The sequence below is a fragment of the Acanthaster planci genome, linkage group LG17, assembly GCF_054643075.1.
Source record: "Acanthaster planci isolate LZ-2023a linkage group LG17, COTS_SCS, whole genome shotgun sequence".
NCBI classification, from domain to species: Eukaryota; Metazoa; Echinodermata; class Asteroidea; order Valvatida; family Acanthasteridae; genus Acanthaster; species Acanthaster planci.
This window is the reverse complement of record NC_141793.1, coordinates 7994229-8018058: the sequence shown is the minus strand read 5'-3', so window position 1 is coordinate 8018058 and position 23830 is coordinate 7994229. Positions and strand designations below refer to the sequence as shown.

The following is a 23830-nucleotide window of genomic DNA, read 5'->3' as shown; positions in this document are numbered from 1 at the left end:
GATGTTCATTTCTGTGGTAAAATGTGAAAAGTCTGAATCATATTGTACAAAGTGACCTTTGATTGTGTCAAACTGTAACTTATAGATATTCTTGTAAATTTTTAAGTTTGGGGACCATTAGATGAATCTGGCACGGAAATAAACAAATGTACCACATACTCAAAGATTCTGCCAACTTTTTGTGTCCAAGCAACTATAACATTAAATCTCACTTGTACAAATGTCCTAGATGACATACATGTACAGGTAACTGGTATGCCCATGAAAAATACACGACACCTTTAGAACGGCAGTACAAATGCTCACAAAGGTACATGGTACAATGCGAATGAGATGCAAAGACTTCTAAAATTTGCCGCCAGAGATAGATTTTAAGGGCCTGTTAATCTGAAAACTGTATCCTCCTTGCCGTGTTATATATTTTTAGTACTGTTTGCTTTAGAAATGTTTCTTACATGTACAGTCGAACACGCTTAACACAAGCTCAAAGGGACTCCAAAAAACCACGTCTTACGGTAAACCTCGTGTTATATGTGTTGACACTTATCCTATTCATAGAGCACAAGTCTGGCGTAATGCACCAGTAAGCATTGTTAACACTACAGCAGTGTACATGTACTGCAGGCTTACTTGTACCGTACGATACAATATTATGCAGTGGATTGGTATTCGATGTACAGCCTTTAACTTTTTAATAATTTTAAATCATATTAATAAATGTCCGTGTTTTTGTTTTAGCATACATGTAGCTTGTTTAAAGTAAGTTTTTTCTCATAGGAATATGAACATTTTGAATGGGACTGAAGAAATATGCTCGCTTTAAGCGCGATCTCATCTCAAGTGTGCTCTTGTTAATCGTGTTCGACTGTACATTACAATTGAGGAATGAAATTCTTTTTTTTCCATTCTTGTTTGTCATCCAGTCTTCAGTACACAGATTTCTCAATGTATGTTTGAGTAACGTGATGTAGGAGTGTGTGCATGGAGGGTGGTGTGCATGTGTTGGACTTCATCACATTGAATAGAAATTTCTTTTGTTGGGAAAGTTTGAACTGAGTTGTGGCAAAACTTTGTCCTCACAGTGTTTGGTCCCCGCAAAGTCCATAATGTGTGTAGTTCCCACAATGTACATGTATTTTTTTTTTGTGTGTACATGTATTAGGATAAAAACAAGATTTCGAAAGGCATTAGTGTTTTAAATTTACAGTATCATTTTAATCTTTGTTTATAGAGGATAAAGTTCAATATCAAGTGAAGAAGTCAGTAGGCCAGGACATAAATGCATGTACAGGTACATGTACATGTGCAGAAAGCTGGCTCATTGTACTGTAGATTTTAATTGCTACAAGGTTTCAAAGGGTCCTGGTTTAAAGGGTCCTTTTGTGATGAATTTTTTTAATAACATTTTGCGCATCTTTATAATCTTTTTCATTGTATGAAAACTGCAGGTTTGTCCCTGATGACATCACATTTTTGCTCATGAATATGAAATTGACATTAGCATGAAAACCAAAAAAGCATCAAAAATCATTTTTGAATAAAAAAAATTAAATACAAGAGTACCTTTTTAGAGCCTTAGTAAACTAATTGCATCACATGGACCCTTATACACAAATTACAGTTAAGCTTGAAGAAAATCTGAAATGATTAACATAATGTGTACATGTAGTACATGCATTACGTGTACGTAACTGAGGCATAAACATCCTTGCAGTACTGCACACAAATATTGGTGGGAGGGGAGATTTTTCAATTTGCAGGGTCTCAAAAGCAGGATGTAGTACATGTACATGTATGTGTGGTATGAATGGTATGTGTGCTGCCCTCTGCAGAAATGTCTTGGTGTGAGCAATACATGTATTGCACGTGTACCGGTATGGTACTGTACGTGATGTGCATACATGTACTGTACTTGAGCATGATGCAGACAGGATTCTTCTAGTTAACACCTGCGTAAGATGTGTGGTTGCAGTTCTCCATAACAGGTAGGTAATACTAAAAAGGTTGATCATGGAGGGAAGTGATGCTGGAGGTGTGGAATTAGGGAAGTTTGTGTTACTGCTTTTATAGCCAACAGATGAAATTGCTTGGGCTATTTTTTATAATAACTTGGATTATTTTTCTGCTTGCTACTGTACATATTGAAAAAGGGGTGGGGTGGAATCATGTTGTTGAGCAATTGACACTAAAAGAACATTTACATGTAGTGGTTTTTTGTTATGTTTTGAATGGTTACCAAAAAGATCTTCATTTCCTTTACTGATTGATTGGTATGGTCATTGCTGTAAATGATGATTACACAAAAGAGGCTGTACAGTATAGTGTTTTGCTTCAAGCCATATGTAAATCACCTGGAGCTTCCTGAATTACACATTACGAAATATGATCATGTAAGGCTAATGAGCCAAACAAGGTGCATTTGAATTTTTGAAACTAGGTTAAATTTACCTGTACATGTATTGTCAAAAAAGACCTAAGATCTTGATATCTAGCATTTTTATTTGTCTTTTGCATGTACACATACATGTACATGTAGGTAAAAGTGCCCCTTACCAGTTTTCCCCTTACCAACTCACAACCTTCATCCTCTCACTCCTCACCAACTTGTCCCACTCGTCAAGCCACTCTCATACATGTGTAGGTTTCTTTACTTGGATAAAAGTGTTTCATCTTTTACCCACTTTAGTAAATCGATGAATGAATGCAGAGAATGCAGACCATAAGGTCAACGAAATGAGTGGAAGAGTTTTTTCTTAAGTCAATAATGTTTGGAAAGAAAGATGAGGGTCAGGTGGAAACACTTTCGTTGTTACTTTGGACCTTGAGTGGAAGATGACATTCTTTCATATTTTGGCAGTTTAAGGCAATAGGTTTGTGTAAAGTAAGAGACAATTCTCTGTGTTTATAAAACAATTATGACAACCTTGGTAAACCCTTTTGCTTCGAACAAAACTGCTGAATTCTGTCAGGTGTTCTGTTGTGTATGTCACCAGAGATAAAATATAAATAGATTATATGGACAGCTAAAAGAAGTGTCATTGTTCAGAAATTTATGTTATCATGCAAGCTATGCAAACAGTGTGTGAGAACTCCCTTCTGTTTTTACTCTACTTAACATAGTTATTTTACGTTTATTTTACATTCTGAATCTGCTTCTTAACTGGTTTGTGTCTGAGTGGTATACCAGTAAATGGTTTGTACATGTATGGAGGATACATGTACATGGTGTAGGGTCTGAGGGTCAGGTTTGAATCCAGCTGGTGGTTACTTATTGCAACTTACATGTACAGTACAGTTTGCCTCTCTCTGTGAGGACAGAAATTGTAATTGTGGGCGATTAGTGCGGTTGTGCTTGAAATGGCAGCAATGAGCTGAGTACTTGTTTAGAGAGCTGAGATAATTCCAGGTGCATGCGTGATTATGTGCCTGATGATAATGATATTGGCGCACTGAGACTTTGCATGAGCAGACCATTATTATCAATATCTCTGATATGGTTACATATCTTGTAATTCACCTGTGTTATTGCAAAAAGGGTATAATTGTAATATGTGATCAAGTGACTTCCCTGGAGTTCTGCAAGTTCTATAATCCAAGTTATTTGCAAAATAGCCCTAAGATTTTTGGACATAATTGCAGTCTTAAGTTTTAACCAATAAATGCGTTTACATGTATAGTATATAATGAGAACAAGTGATTGACACAGTAAGCTACATGTACGCAGACTCGTAGAATATCTCAGTGATTTGATGACCATGAGAAGATTGTGAAATTTGCATAATACTATTCTAGCCACGATACATGTACGCATTTTTTTTTTACTTCTTTATCAAACTTAATTTCTGGCCCAGTTTTTTTACTTATTGGAGAGGGGTATATACAGTAGTCTTTAACACCTATGGCACAAATACAGATACTGTACAAAGAATTTTGTTGTATTAAGCAAATGATTAAAAAGAGTAAAACTATCACTGAGATTACCAAAAGTGGCAATTTCTTCCTTTTAATTTGGCCCGCTGCATGCATGCTACAGCGACACTTACATGTACTGAATGTATACATCCTGTAAATTGGTCACTCTACTGTAGTGGTACCTGTTGAATTCAATACAGGATATTTTTCACAAGTACATGTGCATGTAGCTTACTTGGTTGGTGATTAGTGAAAATTGACCTTTTAATTATTTATAACAATTCTTGTTTTTTTTCAGAGGTGTTATTCAGAATCTTATGTGAAAATTAAAGGTCAGTTATTTGCTTTCTTTTCTGTTTACGGAATGGCTAGTCACTCGATAGAAACTTGACCTTTGTCATTGTCACTGCGCTTTAGCTCCATCTTCCCATCATTCCACTGTTAAGCAATCACCCACCTCCATGCTGACCAAAGAGATCCTTCATTTTCTTGAGCGATGTTCTTTTTATTTATCTCTATCACCTTGTGACCTTGCCACCTTTTTGTTTGTTTGTTTACTCGTTTGTTGTTGCAGTTACAGGCCATTGCTGATAATGATTTAGGCAGTATGGAAGTTGATTCAGCAGGTAATAACTACACTACCCCCAACAGCATCCCCATAACATACATTTCACACACTTTATACAAACTAACTCATCAGTCATATTCATTTTGACTTATTCTGTCACTTCACTCAAACTTTTGTATTATCACCAAAAGGCGTCCAGAAGTTTTTGGAACTGGTAAACGTGTCTTGAGAGTATTGCCAACTCAGGAAAAAACCCAAGCAGGTTAATTTAACTCCAAGTTGTTGGGGAGTTATCTCTCATTTTTTTTTTCATTTTGTGTTTCTCTAAATGATGAGCAGATCAAATGAATACCAAACCAAGTAAGTCAAAATGATTTTCAATTTAACCACTTAACCCAAAATTCTAATCTGGACGAAATTTATTTTGAAATAACAGCATGATTTGGATAGTTACTGACTGTCAAAGTTTAGTGGTGGTTTGATTTAGGGAGTATTTGATGAAGTTAAATGAAGTCTGAAGGAGGAGAAACCACTATAATTCCAATTTAAAAAACCAGGCTTCCTCTGGTAAGTTGCCAAGAGCTCCCAAACTCAAACCGTCTTTATACATCACATGCTACAGTTAATATATATATTTTTAAGTTCTTTAATAAATCCTTTCAAATGCCTTCAAAGCCATTTAGACTTTCTAAAAGGATTGAACCAAGTCATCCTCGGAGGAAAGATTTGTCAGACTAAATAAAGAAATTAAAGGTGACTCATGAATACACGTACATGTACATGGGAGGGCCTTCACTGGGAGTACATGTACATGTGTGACTGTGCTTGAGGTTCTTTCACCTCTTGGAGAGATGTTTAAATTGACAAGTAAGAGGTTCCCAAATGAGTTAATGCAGAATGGCTTATACGTACATGTATGTAATTACACTTTTTCAAGAGTACTTCCTTGAAATAGAATAATTACTATGGTTTTTAACTTTGTTCATGAAATTTTGCTTTTATTTTCTGTTTAAACCTAAACCACATGTTCAACAATATAATATTGACCTTCAGAATTCATTTGATGTATTCTATTTCATTCTTTTTATTTACGAACTCAGAATCAAACTTTCTCAAGTCAAGACTGACCCTCACAATGTTCCATCCATTGTTTAATATCAAACTTTTAAGCAGTTAGCAACTGAAACGCTGTTACCCATCTGAATGGCCTTTTAGCGTCAAGGTGTACTGAGTTTGCTGGTTTCAGCAAGCATGACCTGATAGTGAGTGAATGCAAGTAACAGTGTTGATGCCCTCTGACTTCCCCTGCTCAATTAACCTGTTCATGCTGTGGATTCCCATGTACAAGTGATCCAGTCATGACATACTAATGTAATCTTACATGTTGGTGTTGATGTATTTAACATGTTGTTAGTGCTGCAGCTGAACCAGTGAACCGAACCAAAAATCATTGAACATGGCACTTTCGAACCGAACCAAACCAAACTGGTCGGTTCGGATGTTCAGCTTTAATATGTCATGGCACTGACAGTGCACAGAGTGCACGCAAGAAAACGTGATAAAAAAGAAAACACAATGAAAAATGGATAACGAATTGTGCTGCACGTGCACTGCTGCTGCACCGGTGCTTGGCACAGTCGTGTGTATGTATAACACACATGTACCAGTATTGTACATGTACATGTAAATATATGAACAGTAAACTTATGATGGCCCTGCCTCATGCGATGGTTGTAAAAACCATGTGGTGAGAATTCACTAATAATCAACCGATAACATGCAACATACCGGCTGCACAACAATTCTAAATTCTCACTACATCCGATTGTGCGTATGTATATTCAAATCTAGCATTATGTTTGCCAATCTCCGATAGCCATGCCCTTACTTTCCATATTAGGTCAATGATGTCATAAATGGCAATTCAAACAAATTTTGATTGGATGCTGATCACAGTCTGACTCGTGCTCGATCAAAGGCAACTCCGGAAGGAAAAGTGATTTTGCCAGGTGGGTCATGCCGGTGCAGCGCTCCAGCGCCCGACAAGATTTGGTTCGCGTGGTGGCCCAACTTGCTTTTTTTGATCATGTTTGATCCATGTAATGGAATTTTGCCAGATTTCTAAGTTATTTGCAGATCTCAAATAACAAAATGCTGTTATCAGTCATGCTCCCATTTGAGCTAGCTGGTTTTTTTTCTATTTTCACATATCGTACGATCATTTGGTTGAGTCAAGCATGGTCCAAACATGACCGCTTTTGGTCAGCAAAATGCGGTCGGAAACTGTTATACCTCCAAGAGTAACTTTCTATGGCATTTTCACTCCTAAGCAAACTTTGGGGAAATAGTTTAGAAAACTTATGTTCACATCAAAGTTGCTCATGGATGGGGATGGAGAGGAGATTCATTACTTATATTAACATAATTTACACACGGAAGTACCATATACAACACGCTCATTGCATGCTCTTGGATGTCTCAATGTGCAACGTGTCCAAACCCGAACTGAACCGAAGTTCGGCAAAAACTATCCGAACCATGTCCTTAAAGTGACAGATTGATAAGTGACAAAAGTGCTGCATAGTGTGTAATTGAACAGGCTGTTTTGGAGAATATGAGGAAGCAAATTAAAAACACGACAAGAAAGGAAATATAACATTATAAAAACTAAAAAGGATAATCCCAAACAATGAAAAATCAGGTCAAATTTATCAGAGCCTGTGGACACTTGATATTGTTTATTTCCAGCCTAGAAGATGTTGATACAGGGCACACCTGTATGTGTTTACCTTGAATAAGTCTTTTGCGAGTTAGATTTGAACAAAATCTGTTACACTGAGTTCTTTAAATTTGAATTCTCCATACTAAACCACTGTTGCTATACCTCCTGATTCGGGGCAAACTTTTGCTTAATTAAATAAGAGACGCCTTGTAACAATACACTGTTCTTGATGGATAAGAAGGTACAAAGGAACCAGTCCATTCCAGAGATGGTGGTCACTATGCAATGGCTTATTGGAGGGCTTGATCCAACAAGTGATAATTCTAACTTTGCAGGATGCCATGCTGGGGTTTGAGTTGAAGCCCTTGTAATAGGAGGTTGGAGAGCCAACTCAGTGTAGTATGAGCTGAGACTAAAATGACCTATCACTTGGCAATGTTTAGTCACTTTACAGAATAGGTTGGCCATGTTACGGAGGGTGGTTGGACACATGGACCAGCTCATCATATTCCCTTGCTCTGTTTATTAAGGTTTATAACACACCTCCTCCTGGTTCTATATCCTGGTTGGCTGAAATACTGTCATGTGTGGTTCACTAATGTGGGCTAGTACATGAATTTAGCATCAGCGCGACTCGCTGACATTGTATGCGTATCAATTCCACAGGCTAGTGCCTGGTCAGGTACTAGTCTTGAAAATTTTTGAATAGTTGTTACGTCCTCTTGAGGTTGCTGTGGCTCATTTTAAATGGTGACATCTACAATCGATTTACATTACTCTTGTAAAAAAAAACTCTACTGACAGAAGAAGAAATGAACCAATTAGTTCTTGGGAAAGATTCACAGAAAACTAAAGATGTAATTAATTACTCTGTGAATATTATGAAGTCATACTATCAGACAATTGGTATAACAATTCATGATCTCGACAATCTGTTGTGAGAGGAACTGTTAAAACCCTTGAAAATTTTTGCCTTGTTGAGTATAGCAACTCAACATTAGACTGTGTCAAGGGACACTATGACGATGAACCTTTAATTTTCGGCAATTTTTGGAGTACTATTGAAAGTTGAATTAAAAGAGTTAAAACCCTGAAAGAATATTTTGCTAGTTTGAGGTGTGTTATAAAACGCATATGAACTGGCAATGAGGTCACTAGTGCATGTCTATGTCCACGAGGGACTGTGGTGACCAGAAGAGGGTCTATTTCCAAGGCTTCATAGGACCCTCTTCTGGTCACCACAGTCCCTCGGGGACATAGACCTGCTTAAGTGACCTCATTGCCAGTCCATGTGTGTAAGATAGATGTAGTGCCTGCAGATTTCCACTGTCTATCATGTCTGTTGGATTTTATTTACCCGATGCCATCCTCTCTGGTGATGGTCTTGACATTGTATGTAATGACTTGGAGCTGATATACACGTATATATAGGCTCACCAATTGCTGCCAGGAGGGTGAGGGGAACTTCAGGTGTGTATTTTGTAATTGACCTGTCAGGTGTGAGCTTTCTCATTGATTTAAGTGTCCTCGCAGGGATCAAGGGGTACCCAGTATGTGATATACCAAACCATACTTCTTGAGGTGTGACGTCTTGTCCAACAGATTGACCTTTGATGAGGATGAGTCTGACCACTCTCCTTGTCTTCAGCAGGGATTCTTGTTAGTGTGAACAAGTGGTGGGACACTATCTTACAACCGGGCAGTACCACACCACTGTCTGACCATGCACTTAGGCTGAGGACCTACCATGCTTATGGATATTAGACTGACTGTAGCTGAGTTGCCACTTTTGAAAGGTGAACTTTGTACACACAAATCCATGGGGAGAGAATTCAGGCCCTTCTGCCATTTACTCAAAATAGCATTCATTTTATGTATGAATCAGGGTGTAGGATCTTTCTTCAATTAGCAACAAATCATTCTTTTGCTCAGTAAATCAACTCCTGTAATAGTTTTCACTGTCCATCAGCATGGTCACTCTCCTTTTATTTGCAGGTACATGTAAGATGGATTTTTCTTTTTTCATATTCTTGATGGCGTTCAAATTCGTTCTGAGGATTTTTGTTGGGTAACTTGGCCTTGGCTCTCTTTCTGACAACTGCAGCTCAGTCTCTTTGCGATGTTAGTATTTTTGATCCGTTGACATATCTTCTCTGTGCCATCTGTCTAATTTTCCAAGTGTTTGTAGTGACCATGGATAGACACCAAATTGTAAGTCAACAATAACACAACAGTGTTTTATTGGGCAAACTTGTGCAGCAGTTTACTTGCTTATTTCTCGTCTCTCTGTCATGTGGGGAATCTTGTCTGCTTTGGTCCACTTGACACTGGATGGCAGTTAAGATTCTGAGGAATGATGTGCATCATAAGCACCTGATGTCATGGAACCAGTGTGTTTTCCAAAGTGCAAATTGATGTTTCCATACAACACAGTTGTCGTGGGCATCACACTCATCATGGGCATTGCTAGACCATTTTGAATGGGGGAGTGCCACATGAAATTTGCCGACAAACTGTCACGTAAAACGTGTGTACTGTAGTCTGATTCCCTAGTGTGATGCCTAGCTGTCAGTAGTTATGGAAGTTGGGCAATTGTGGGCATGAAATTCATCATCTGTCCATCACCTTGGGTTGGGTATCCTGGATTGCCTCATACGAAGACCATACTTTATTGACTCCACTCTCGCTATCCACCTGGGAAATATTTCCAAGCTTCAGGGCATTTGCAATTTCATCCAGATACTTGCTACAGATACAGCATGCCATTTTGTGCATGAGAAGAATACATACAACTCCTGGATCACATTGAACATCTCCTGTATAATCAGGCTGCTGTTGACAGTGTTGGTCCTGTGTGGCTAACAAAGTACATACGGAACTTGGCGATCAAGCTTCTTTGTTACCATGGCTGGATGAGCACCACTTTTGCAGCCTGGCATGTTGGATGCTGGTATTGAGTTCATTCTCTCCCAATGTCACAAGGATATCTTTTGCCCAACTTTCACCTGTCTTGTCTTTGGTTTCTTTGACATCCAAGAGCCTTCCTGTGTTGTTTGCTTTTGGTATGGCATCATTCTCTGGAAATGCTGTCAGTTTTGGTTGGTTTGGTCTTGGGGATACTAAGAACCTTCTTTGTTCATCGGTTGTTATCTGTCCCCTTTCAGCTGGATCATGAGACGGTGGTTTTGCCATTTCACACAGTTTTCAGATCAACTTGCTGTTTGGTTTGTCTGATGGTTCTCATAACTCTTCTGGTATTTTGGCTTACTTCTGTTGCATTTTCGCTGATATGTTTTGCCAAATTTTCAACATTTGTTAAGAATTGCTCTATATCAGGACAATGTTGTCTCCACAATTCATCCAACACAGTATTGCACCTTTGCAAATCTTTTGCCGAATGTCCAAGTAAATCAGCACATGTCAACCAATCCACGAGAGAATCCTTGGTTTCTTCCTAGTAGATTCAAAAGGGTTTTTTGTTGCATTGGCAACTGAGTACCCTATTGTTACCGATCATTTCTGGATATTTTTGATTATGTTTAATCCGATAATCATTGTCAAATGTATCTCCACAAATGACACACTGTAGCTTGATTCCCTTTCAAGATTCGCCCTCTCTTGCTAGATCCGTGATTTTGTAGTAATCAGTAAGAATCAGATCACTTTCAATTTGCCTGCGTACGCACAGGTGCTTGTGTTTTGCACAACAGCTGTACCTGTCAACCGTATCCCTGCACATGAGGCGCCTTCCTGAGAAGGTTTGTGCTGACATGAAAGTGTACATTAATTTTTTGGGGGGCCTCAGGTTGTAAAACCGTCTTTAGCTTCGTGGCCTTATAAATAATAACAATACAAATAAATACTTATTAAGTGCAGTCTATCTAGTGAACTACCGGTATTCTGAGGCACTGAAGGTGTCTTCACGATAAAGTTTTTTCTTTACAATATTCATTTTCTCCCCTTTCCTTTCATCTTCATTCTCCGTTCTTCGTTTTTTTATGCTGCCGACAGACCATTTTACTGACAAAACTAACCAATGGGGAGGGGGTGTGACACTCCCCAACACCCCCTCTCTAGCGACGTTCTGATGCCCATGTTGTCATTTTCAGTCTTATCATTAAGTTTCTGCTACAAGTTCTTCCATTCAAGTCCCCAAAATTGGTTTATTGATTACACTTAAAGCAAACTTTTGTCCTTATCTGCAGGATCAGCTCCAGAATTAACCTTCATCATTTTTGCTTTTCTACTTGTTGTTGATACCCTCGCTAAATTTGATAAGCTTTTGGTTGTTTTTACCAAATCTGTCTGGAAGGTTGTTAGCAATAAATTCTGAAATTTGGCAAGGATGGGATTTTAGAGTAACAATTGTTTCTCTTTAAACCACTTGCTGCCAGGTGGATTTTTCTTGAGCAAGACAAGATGCTGGGTCCTTTTCAAGATTTTCCATTTTCAAAATTCTTCAAAAATTCATCATTTCATTTAATGGCCGTTTATACCACAATGAACGATTCTTTGGGCACTACTCTAAAGCTGACAGGTAAAATTCATTGACTCCTGAATATTTCAGCCAGGCCTGCAGCCTTGGAAAAAGAGCCCAGATTGTGCAGTGTTACGTAAGATTCTTTTGTTCCCGAAACCGGCACAGTGCTCTGCTGACCTCTTTTCAATAGGGGCCAGATTAACGTGCAGCGGTGCTGTGTGGCTCATCGCTGTGGTGGTGGAAAGCTTTTGTCCCCCCTGTGGTAATCCGCTCGCTCTAAATGCCTCAAACCGTGGTATACTGTTTCAAAACAAGGCTGGATTTTCTCCACTATTGAGAGGGAAAAAATGTTGGTAATCCATCATTTGCATGGATAGGTTACATGAAATGGCTTTTCAATATGTTGTGCAATGCAGTTACTTAATTTATTAACTGGGAACATAAACCAAAACTTCTAAGCCAAAGAATAATTATTACAAACTAATTCAAAATAGACTCAGTAGGAAGTGATTTTTGTAATAAAAACCTTATAAATGACCATTGTCTTTTTCTGTTTATTGATTCAGTAGTGGCTTTTTCCTGATGATTGCATTTGATGCACTTGAAACCGGGTTTCCTTGCTAGGATTTTAGGAATTGTTTGTGATTGTGCACATGAATAACATTGACTTTTCAAGTGATTAATTTCTTTCACGGAGAAATGATTGATTTGTACCCATTCAGTTGAAAATGATTTACTTGATTTGCCACATAATGTCCTGTTTTCCTGCTCCACCAAGGGAATTGTGTGAAATTTTACTTTTATATTTTACAATCCAAAAAAAAAAAAATCCCATAAAAAGTGTTCATGGGTACATGAAACACTGTTTTACATTTGTTGTAAGAGGCTTTTGTCCTGATACCTGATTCTAATAAGATGTGAAGTGGACAGTGTACTACACAGGATTTTAAATGATCCAGCACCACATCAAAATTTTTTCCCATAATATCCATCAGTTCAAATCAATTTCAATTTATTGTCTGCACTAAAAAGCATATGAAGTCAACTTCCACTGGAAGTTCTAAAAAGGGCAATATACACTTATAAACCATTAAGATACAATGTGTTCATCACTGACCAATTAATGATACAGTACAACTAAAGGACCAAAGTACGGGAACATTGCACAGAAACTAAGGTAAAGAAACTAAGTCCAGTAGCATGGATAATTAATTAGCTATTCACAGACCTATTAAACAAGTGGATTGCATTTGAGACAAAAGAATTCCTCTGTGATGACAACGTGTAAAAGATGGAACACAGACATACATGTATACCAGATCTGTCGAATTTAAATAGCTCATTGAGTGGGTGTGAAAGGTTGAGCATTATTGTGTGAACTTAGAGCAAGACACGCTGTTCATACAGAGAGGTGATTAGTGGTAAATTAGAGTGGATGATGCACTGAGCAAGCCTCCTTAGCCCTGCTATCTCTTGATATTTTCCTTTGTCAAGTTAGACAAGGAAAGGATCAAAAACCTGTTATCAACATGAAATTCCTTCAGTTTCTTCAGGAAATGTAATCTTTGATTTGCTTTGCGAGCCAGAATCTTACAGTTATTAGTCCATGTTAGTGTATTTTCAATCATGGTACCTGAGTACTTGTACTCAGACACTTGCTGAATAGAATGACCATGAATAACAAATCAAAGACCATTTCCTTTGTCTTACTAGTATTGGCAAATAAATGATGTTGATCACACCAGTCCACAAATTCTGGACAGTGCTAAAATATTCGGAAGGATTGTCTTGTAAAAAATCTACTAATGACAGCATCATCTGCATACTTAATTGGTATAGCAGTTGGGATTCGGGAGATTAACATCACTGGTGTACAGCGAAAACCGAGCATGAGAAATAACACTGCCTTGAAGTGCACCTAAACTCAACAACTTAACGCCAGGAACCCTATCATTGCACTTCACCCTTTTGTGGCCTGTTTAGTAAGAAAACTCTGTATGAGTAATGCAAGCTGTGGTTTAACATTCAAATTTACTTATCAAAATACATGTATGTGGAACAATTGTGTTGAATGCACTGGAGAAATCAATAGAAACTGAATGAACAAAGGACTTAGGCCTATCTAGATGTGTATGCAGCTTATGGAGATAAAAAGCAACTGCATCCTCAACACCCCTGTTTTTCTGATATGCAAATTGAAATCAATCAACATTACCAACTTGACTGTTTAAAAATTGTAAAAGAATCCTCTCAAAGCATTTCATAATGCTGGAAATTAAAGCCACTGATTGGTAATCATTAAATACAGTAAGATTTTTGATTGCTGGCACAGGGATTATAATTGGAAGATTTCCAACACTGGGGGATAAAACTGCCATTTAGAACCAACAGGAAGATTGGAGTAAAATGGGGGCAAGTTGTTGGCTACACGAGCGTAGCATTCTGTTTGAGATACCATCAGGGCCACAGGCCTTATTATGGTATTTGAAAAGATTTGCCTAACATCATGGACACTCACAATAAAACTAGCATTAGAGTCCTTAACCATACATTGCAGGGATTGCACAATACATTATCTGGTAAGCATTCATTCCAACTCCACCACGGAATTTGCCAGATTCCAACGTTCTGTCACCTCTAACACAGACATGATTCTCCAAATTCATTGCACTGTCTGGTATACCCGTATGTGACCAAGTCAATACATTAGACATGTATGCATTCCCTCAAGCCCCTCCTTTGTGTAAAAAACCCATACTGTGAATATTTGGATCATTCTCAAATACATGTGCATGTACCTTAGGCAATCACGATATTTACTGCAAAACATTGGTCAAAAGATGTGACCATATGACAGTGTTGGAGTGAGTCACCCACCACTCAAGTCTCAAGTTAAGTCCAAAGTCATGTTATTCAACACTAACATCAAGTCGAGTCTGCATTAATTCAAGTCATTGTCAGTGATGACTTGAGTCCAAGTCAAGTGGGGCTAGCAACTCAGTCATGTTAAGTCAGTGAATTATTGGAGTTGGGCGGACTCGCTGCCTTGAGCTATTACTGCACTGCAATAGGAGATATTTAAACTACATGTACATGTAGTTGTTTCAACACATAATGATATACTGTATGTTATGCACTGTTGCAGTGAACCTGCATAATGTTGCATCATTGCATGCAAGCTGAAAATAGTGCAGTGTCTCTAGTGACTGTTTGCTGCTTTGACTGAGATTTCTTGTACATGTATACCAAAATACATCTGCATATTTGATTTAACTTAAAACATAGAAACCATACTGGAGCTGAGTATCTCATGAACATGTTAACATGGTTGGCTTGTGACTATTTGTGTGATAGAAAAGCTGTTTACTGCTACAAATGTGATGAAAATTTGATAAACTAAATTCTTCAGAGGTCTATTAGGTCTGTACATTGAAAATATGCCTTGTTCTTCCCACTACATGCAATTCAAAGTCTACTCCAAATCGAAATATTTACTTAAACATAAGTCATGCCGACAGTAAAAAAGTTTGCTTATTTTCTAGATTTTTTTATTCCATGTTTGCTGTGTCAATAAATTCATATGAACACTTTTTAAAATGAAAAAAAATTAAAGCATCCATACTTAATAATACATTAAAATATTGGAACATTTTTAAATGAATTCATCACAAGGTAAATGTTAACTTTCACAATTTTACAAGATTGATGAAATGCAATAATGTTCTTTGTGCATATCAAAACCAAACTGTTTCATTTAAAAGTGTAAAAAATGAATTTTTCTAGTGATATTTTGAGGTCATTTTACATGTAGTTAACCAGTCAAGGAATACTTTGGGTCAAACGGCCCAATGACATTCATGTTACATATTACAATGGTGGTGTCCTTTGGTTTCTATAGAAGCAGAAGAGATGACATTTGTGAGGTTCATGAAGAACCACAAATGTTATGAGATCATTCCAACAAGTGCCAAGCTGGTGGTGTTTGACGTTCAACTGTTGGTAAGTTTTTAGAATGTACTGGAAAGTCTGTTAATCTTCACCGTGATCATCCAAACTCCATGGTGCAATTTTGGCAGATTTGGAAGATACCGTGTACACATTTAATAGTAAAATATCAAATGATTTAGAAGACTGGAATGCATCCTGATGTGGCCTATCTCACAAACTTGATGTCAGTGCCTTGAAAACAAAACCACACAAATGCTTGCTTGAGTGAATTTTCAACTTACCTTGCTATGTGTACATGTATACTTTTTCATATTACTTCTGATGGGTTAAATGTTTTGGATCTCTCTTATGGTTTGTAAAGAGACAAGCCCTTGTTTTAGATAAGGGCACATGTTAGGTGTACAGTACATGTAAGTACCTCTAATGCAGACTTTCACAGTTGGCATTCTTTCTTACCACAACTCAGCATCTGTCAAAATTTTGGCTGAGGTTTTCCGAATGGATAGTTATGTCCAGTGCTAAATGATTGATACATGTACAATGCAAAAATAAGCAGATCAACTTCTGCACACATGTTAGTGAATTGTCATTCAAGTGTTTCAAATGTTTATCAAATTTTCGTCAACTGTCCCCTTTTTGTTCATTTGGTTATATTGTTTTTTTTTACGACTCTTGTAGGTCAAAAAGGCTTTCTTTGCTTTGGTGTACAATGGAGTTAGAGCAGCCCCCTTGTGGGACAGTGAAAAACAAGACTTTGTTGGTAAGGTTCAACAGTCCTTTAAAGGGTACTGCTTCAAACACTGATTGTTTATAGGGTCAATTCATGCTTGTCCTTAAAGCATTGATCTTTAAGATACCGTAATCTTTGGAATGTAAGCCGCAGCTCATGCGGAAAAATGTCTCTGCAAACTTTGAAGGATAAAATCAGTCACAAAAGCCATGGAAAGGCCACGCGTACCGCATGCTGGTGGTACAGTCATGTTTTAATTGGTTAGTATTTAAATAACTTGATCCTCTGAGAATAAATAGAAATTCATGTTGTCTATATTTCAAGTTATTAAATGGAATTCCCCAAGTCATGTAGTCATGAAACACATACACAAACCATGTATGTAATCAAACTTTACTTGCTCTGCTGTGATAGCAACATTTTAGTGATTATTTTCCCACTTATAATTCCTTCTTATGGCGTATTTTATGCACACAAATATTAACTTGCCAATTTTTGTGTGCTGCAGCTTATGCACTAGGCGGCTTGTATTCCAAAAATAACGGTAGTTGATGTCCAGAAGGTACATTACAGTTTATGAAAAACTAGAGCCTTGTTAGATTGAACATGATCTGGAAGATTAACATAGATTATCCTAATGTGATAAATGTGTCTGCTGGTAACACTCTTGGTTCTGTGAACATAACTTAAACTGTTTGATTTCTTAATTTCAAAGGTATGCTGACAATTACTGACTTTATCTGCATCTTAGAGAACTACTACAAGTCTCCATTGGTAGGATGTTACTCAATTTTGCACTAGACTTTCTGCTTTTTTAGCTATAGTAGATATAAATACTTGTTAGTTGGTCTTTCAGTGCATTTGGTGGAAAGCTTGGGCAAAATAGGAAAGATTTGTTCTTGTATAAACGACCATTTGTCTCATTGTTTAGACCCATTTCCTTAACTGGTATAGTTAGTTTATACTGTGCCAGTTAGGAGGTTTCAGGTCACTGGCTGCTACGCATTGGCTAGTAGCATTGATTTAGTGCATGTATTTGTTACCAGTACGTGTATATGTGAAGTTCATATGTTTACATACGTATATCAAGCCACTGATTAATAAATTGTACAATTTCAAGATGTGGTATCAGTTTTTTCCTTAACAATACATTTGCAAAATCAGTTGAATAAATCAATATTGGCAAATTACCCGTTGTCACCTGATAACATTTCCATGTACCACCAAATATTAGGGTATTTTTAAGTGTAAGTTTCAATATTTTTGCTTGTGAATATGCAGGTCAAAATGGATGAACTGGAGGAGCATAAGATAGCAACATGGAGAGGTTAGAATCAGAGTCCTTAGTAGAATGATTGTAGCCCCTAGTGCATACAATCAGGAGTTTTGCATTAGCAGCAACAGTCAGGTTTTAGTGCATTGTTGTTTGAAACTCGTTTATACTTTTGACTCGCAACTGGTACCTGTTGGCATTCATGAAATAATGGAACTTTCCCTTTAATCTAGTATTCATAAATACTTGAGACAGTTTCTTTGTTGTGACGATGTATTAACATTTGATAATGCCCGCCGCAGTTTGATAATGCCTGCTACGTAAAAGACTTGCTGGCAGTTTAACCCTCCTTCTGTTTTAACTGTCAAAAACAGTCAAAAATGCCTTCCACGTGATTTCTCCCAGTACGAAAACTCATATGAGAAATTTGAGTGATTTTGACTGATATGACAACTGTGTCAAGAATGTTTCTTAGCATAGGAGGGTTAATCCATTACGATTAGTCAAGAGTCTGTGGGCACGCGGCACACAGAACTCTCCACGTGTGTGCCAAGTCCATATAAGGAGATTCTTCTGATTTACTTTCACAAGGAAAATACCATTAAATGGATTGGGGGTGTTTGGGAAAATAAGAGTAAAATTCTTTAACAAAATCCTTGGAAATTCATTGTATATTGATTTCCTTTGACTCTCTAACTAAAATGGTATTTATGAATGGCAATAAATATTGGTCATTACGTAATAGCAAATAATAAGGGAATAAGTGTATTTTGGCCTATCTTAAACATTCATGAGAATGCTGCTAATACCTTCACCTGTGGCTCGGGCAGCAGTCGTGTTCATTCTCTTGAGTCAAGGACATATTTGTTTCCTCATTATTTGCTATTATGTATGTGCTTGCATTACATTTAGACTGAGAACAGCCATAACTGAATCAAAGGATTTACTTGTTATTCATTGATTGCTGGAAGAAGTCTTTTGTTGAATGAAAATACATGCTCAGTTTCCAAGGATGAGTTCATGATGTCCTAACAGATACATATACTTACAGGTCCTCTTCTGATTGTAGGCCTTTGGAGGCCTCTTTCATCAGATCTAATTCATGTAGATCCTTTTATTAAACTTACAATGTAGTTATGAGCATGCAAGTGAGGTTGGGAGTATCATTGTCGTATTAGAATTGTTGAGATACCCATATTTTTTATCTAGTCTTGCTTCAAAAGACTTTACACTGGGTGCAGATACCATAAACCTGGGTAAGCTGTTCCAAGTGTCAACTGATCAATGTACAAAGCAATAGTCTTCTAGTCTTGGATATATTTAACTGATGACTGCCAATATCATTCGTGTTGGTGGGTGAAATGGGTCACCTCTTGGTCACATTTCCCTGTGAGTGTTATGAATGTCTCAATCATGTCTCCTCGTATTTGTCAATATACATGTACTAGGGCTGGTACATTCAACTGTCATAGTCTTTCCTTATTGGACATGTTCTTGAAGCTGGGGATAAGTTTAGTTCCTCGTCTTTGGACATCTCAATTTCCATGATGTGTTTCGTAGAATGTGGTGCCTACATGTAGATGTGATTAGCATACTAAAGGTGAGGCCTTACCAAGACTTTATACAGAAGGAAACTTTCCTTGTCCAGATACTCGTATATATACACGTATATCGAGTGAAACCTATGATGGAGTAAGCCTTGTTTTAACTTTATTTCGGTAGCCATAATTTCCTTGAACAGAATTGAAATATTACGTGACATCCTGTTTTTCAAATGTCTCAAAGCAAGTTATGACACAGACAGTATCTGCAAGAGATAAATGTTTCACCCACATGCCCTACCTGTTTCCTTTTGTAGATGTGTTGAGTAAAAAGGCAAGACCACTGGTGTGGATTGATCCAGATGCCAGGTATGATAAGGAGCTCATACTTTTGTGAGGTTGCCTTCAGTGTTTGGTATGGAGCTGTTATGCATGTTATTTGCATCATATAATCTTTTAGTTTATATTATCCACTTTATGGATTGTTGTGTGTAAGGCCCCCCAAAAGAAATTACAGCCATAGTTTCTGGATTACCTTTCCACTTACATTTTATATAACTTATTTTAGATGGGTATTAGTGTCTCCAAAAATAATCCAGCATCCGGCGGTAAAGAAGCCAGCTGTCATGAAAATTGGGGAGTCAGGTTGGTGTAGTGGTTCTTTCCTCACCTTCCACCTCTGTAACTGCTTCTCATTGTCTTCTCTTGACATTCATGTTCATTCAACAGCGCATTTAGTGCCAGTATTACAGGATGATAGTGAGTGAAGAAGACAATGAAGAAATGTTCAGTTTTAGAGGTGGGAGAAAAACCCTGGATAAAGGCTTTCGGGGGAACCCACAAACTCAGGTAGGGACTGAAAACCCAATCCACATATGGACTGATCCAGATTTGAACCCAGGCTCCCAGAGGGGGTAGAAGAAGAAAGAAACACTGCGGCACCCTGACTCTCCCTCATACTGGTTATCTAGTCTGATCTGTCAATTATGAAAATAAAAATTCCTTTTTTACCACAGATAAAGGTAACGTACTGTGTTAACAATCTTACAACAGTGACTTTCTTCATTGTTCTTAATTTGCATTTCATTTCAAACCAAATTGCAATTGACAGCTCCCTATAGATGGGTGTCAAAATTTGAAATGTGGGATTTTACATACCAAATACGGGAAAGTGACAAACGTCTTTATTTCAAAACTGTGACCTAATGAATTCCTTCCTCAACCAACTAAAGGTATATTTTCTGCCGGAAAGAAAACAAATTACAACTTCACAAATTCTGATTCAACAGTCATTTGTAGAAGATTGATACAACAGTTTTCAGTGTAATATTGTTTCTTCTGCACTGCAATGTGATGGTGCAGTTACTAGCATCAACATGCAGCAAAGTAAGAATATATTTACCACACAGCTAGCCTGCAGGGTTTAATTACACCTTCTGTGTGTATGCAAAACCAATGGCAAATGGCTATGAAGGTGCCCACATCACCCACAACTGCAAGTACAAATTGCCTGAATCTGTTCCATGAAATTGACATGGACAATCACTGCAGATTGGCACATCCTAAGGTGCAAAGCTTTTAATGACCTTACATTTTAGTTCTGCACCTCATCACTTTATTCTGGAGTCAGTGGCGTGTCCAGGTTTTTGAGTCAGGGGGAACCAAGTGGGATTTCTTCTAGAAACAGAGGTCCCCAAGAATAGTAGTTGTAGTTGTGTTGGAAGTTTTGTGCTTTCAATTAAACAAAAAACCCAAAACAAAAAACCACACCATTCCCAACATGTCTCTGGGTGGGGGACAATGTGCCCCCCACTTAGATATGCCACTGTCAGGAGTAGGTAATGCTTCCTGCCTAGGAAATCTGAGGTCTGACAATTGGTGTCAAAGTAAGTAGGACATTCCCCTGCCTAATGATCATAATCATCATGTCAATGGTGTTAACATCATCTAAATAAATTCATGTCAGCGGATTCATATGGTATTATTTTGTAATAGCACTATTATTTCTGCTGTGATACTTGTTTCAGTTTGTTTGAAGCTGTTAGAATGCTGATTCAGTCCAAGATTCATCGTCTGCCTGTTGTGGATCCAGTAACCGGCAATGTCATCTACATTCTTACCCACAAGAGGATCCTCAAATTTCTTGGGCTGCTGGTGAGCAGTGTTGCCTTCATGCTAATTTATAAACTTCAGAATATTTTGCAACACACAGTGATAAAAGCTATTGTGTGAGACACAAATCCTGCTGTATAGACATCATGTCATTAATTAGATTGAAATATGTTTGTTGTCAATGCTGGATATTTTACCATCTTGCACAACGTGACAAAGACTCATAAAATGTATGTTTTTGGCCTTCGTTAGACTTCACACCTACGTTTTTCACACTCATTTACATGTATGTAAGAGACTCCTCATTTACAGGCACAAATGATTTACTACACCACATAATTTTGAGAAGTTGACCTTGTGGTTGGCAGGATGCTGTTTTTAGACCAATGCTGGTGCAGCTTTTTAGCGGGAATTTCATGAAATGAAATCTTTGCCAGGAAGAGTAGTATCTATTTTGATAAGTAATCTGAGATTAAGCACCTACATCTGTTAAGCCAGTTGTTGTATTTTATATGTTTCTTTTGGGTGAGCTTCCATGCATTTTTCATTTTAGAAAAATGAAATCCGAAGTCCAGCATTCTTGAAGAAGAGCCTACAGGAACTTGGTATTGGCACATACACTAATATTGCAACTGTAAGTGTTATTTAGTCAGGAAAACAACCTTTTGGATCACTTCTAAATTTGAATAAGTAAGATGATAATATATAAATAATGAAATTTGAAAGTTCTCTCTGCGTATGAATTTATGCAGACTTGTGAACAAATTTCTATCCCTATATCCATGTAATGCAAAAACCGTTTGCATGCACTCTGCTTCGTACTCATTTTGGAAACAGTGTTTGAATTTTATCATCATAAGAAGTGTTTATGACTTCAGCAGAAAGGGATATACATGTATCACCTGACACAATTCATGAGTAATTAGATGTGCTCACCATATTGGCAGGATATGGCTTGTTGAGAAGTCTGTATGAGGTTTAAAGACAAATTGCAACATGTTGGTTTCCTATCGTCTGGCATTTGGAATGAGACATATCTCTTAGTTTGTGAAGAATTAAGTACTCCTTTCTAAATCTAACAAGATTCTTCTATCAACTGTCCTTCCATCTGCTGCTCCTTCAGCAAGATTGTTGGGACTTATTTATGACTATTCGGCATGGTATCTGTAGTTTTAGTCCCCTGAGGTTAATAGCATGACAGTCTCTTCAGTCAAGTTCCTCTGTTTCTCTTGGAATTTGTTCATTTGTTTGCTTCTTTGAATCGTTCTCAGACAGAATTGAGAGCAGTTAATATTTACAAAAAGTATTTGTGTGATTTGGATTTGACAGGCCAAGCCCAACACTCCTTTAATCAAGGCGCTACAGATCTTTGTTGACCGCAGAGTATCAGCATTGCCAGTTATTGATGATAACAACAAGATCATTGATATCTATGCCAAGTTTGATGTCATTGTAAGTCTTCTACTCCAGTCATCCTAATCAATTACTGTACATTTGCTCAGAATTTCATTCCCATAGAGTCCATATCTCAAAGCTCACTTTTAATTTCTGCCCGAAGTTCGTGTCAAATCAAACCACTCCTCATTTTCCTGTCAGCTCTCATTCAGTTAAATTTCTTGGGAAAAACAACAGGTTTCAATTTAATGAAAAGGGGTCATGTCATGCATTTGTCAAAGTTTTGGAAAGGAAGGGCTCGAATAGGAAAGGATCACTTAACTGTGGCAGTATTTACACAGAATTAGAACATTCTTGCATATTAACTGTGAATGTTCTTTAGCTGTTTGAAGAGATTCCACTGAAGTTTGTTAACCACTTCATGCCAGGGTATTTTTCAATGTTGATGATGCTGGGCTGGCATGACTATCATTTTTTCCGTTTTTCAAAATCCTTCAAAAATTCATCATTTCATTTAACGGTCGTTTATAGAGGCACGAGGTAATCCTTAGGCACTACTCTAAGTTGACAGGTGACCTTCATTGACACCCGAGTATTTCAGCCAGGCCAGCAGCCTTGTAAACAGAGCCCAGATTGTGCGGTGCTGTATAACTGTCTTTTGTTTACCAACGTGGCTCAGTGCACTGCTGACCTCTTTTCAATAGGGGCCAGATTAGCGTGCAGCGGTGCTGTATGGCTCATCGCGGCGGTGGCGTAGCGCTTCTGTCCCCAGTGGTAATCCGTTTGCTCTCAATGCCCCAAACCCTGGTATACGGTTTCAAAACAAGGCTGGATTATCACCGGAGTCCCTGGCAGGAAGTGGTTAATGTAGGTTCAACCCAAATGTGTACAGAACTAGCTTATTTTTTTGTCATGTCTCAATATAACAAGGCTTTTCTGCTAAGCAGCTAAGCATGCGTCATTTGACATAATGATTATAAGCTTGCCTGTGCTTGTATTTGCCTGAAGCTACAGTGTTGTACATGTAACATCTGTTGATCAAGTTGTCATGCAGATGAAGATGAATTTATTGTGTTAACAATTTTTGAATTAATAAACATCATTACACGCACTAGTCTTGTGTTGTCTTTTTATTTGTCTGTTTATTGG

The 23830-nt window shown here is 37.7% G+C and overlaps 1 protein-coding gene across 8 annotated transcripts in view; it reads left to right on the top strand.

The window, feature by feature from the left end:
• Positions 1–23830, top strand: part of LOC110984227 (5'-AMP-activated protein kinase subunit gamma-2-like) — a 61718-nt gene that overhangs the window by 29735 nt on the left and 8153 nt on the right. For 4 of the 8 annotated variants that reach the window (XM_022244185.2, XM_022244184.2, XM_022244188.2 and 1 more), the window contains 10 exons: positions 4487–4538; positions 4820–4840; positions 15581–15681; positions 16309–16390; positions 17076–17134; positions 17642–17687; positions 19492–19543; positions 21202–21328; positions 21840–21920; positions 22616–22738. In XM_022244185.2, the coding sequence (XP_022099877.1) occupies positions 4487–4538; positions 4820–4840; positions 15581–15681; positions 16309–16390; positions 17076–17134; positions 17642–17687; positions 19492–19543; positions 21202–21328; positions 21840–21920; positions 22616–22738 (744 nt within the window). Of the gene's footprint in view, positions 1–13; positions 1986–4210; positions 4245–4486; positions 4539–4819; positions 4841–15580; positions 15682–16308; positions 16391–17075; positions 17135–17641; positions 17688–19491; positions 19544–21201; positions 21329–21839; positions 21921–22615; positions 22739–23830 lie in introns of those variants that run through there. The other 4 variants (XM_087147803.1, XM_087147804.1, XM_022244182.2 and 1 more) reach the window with 4 other exon arrangements.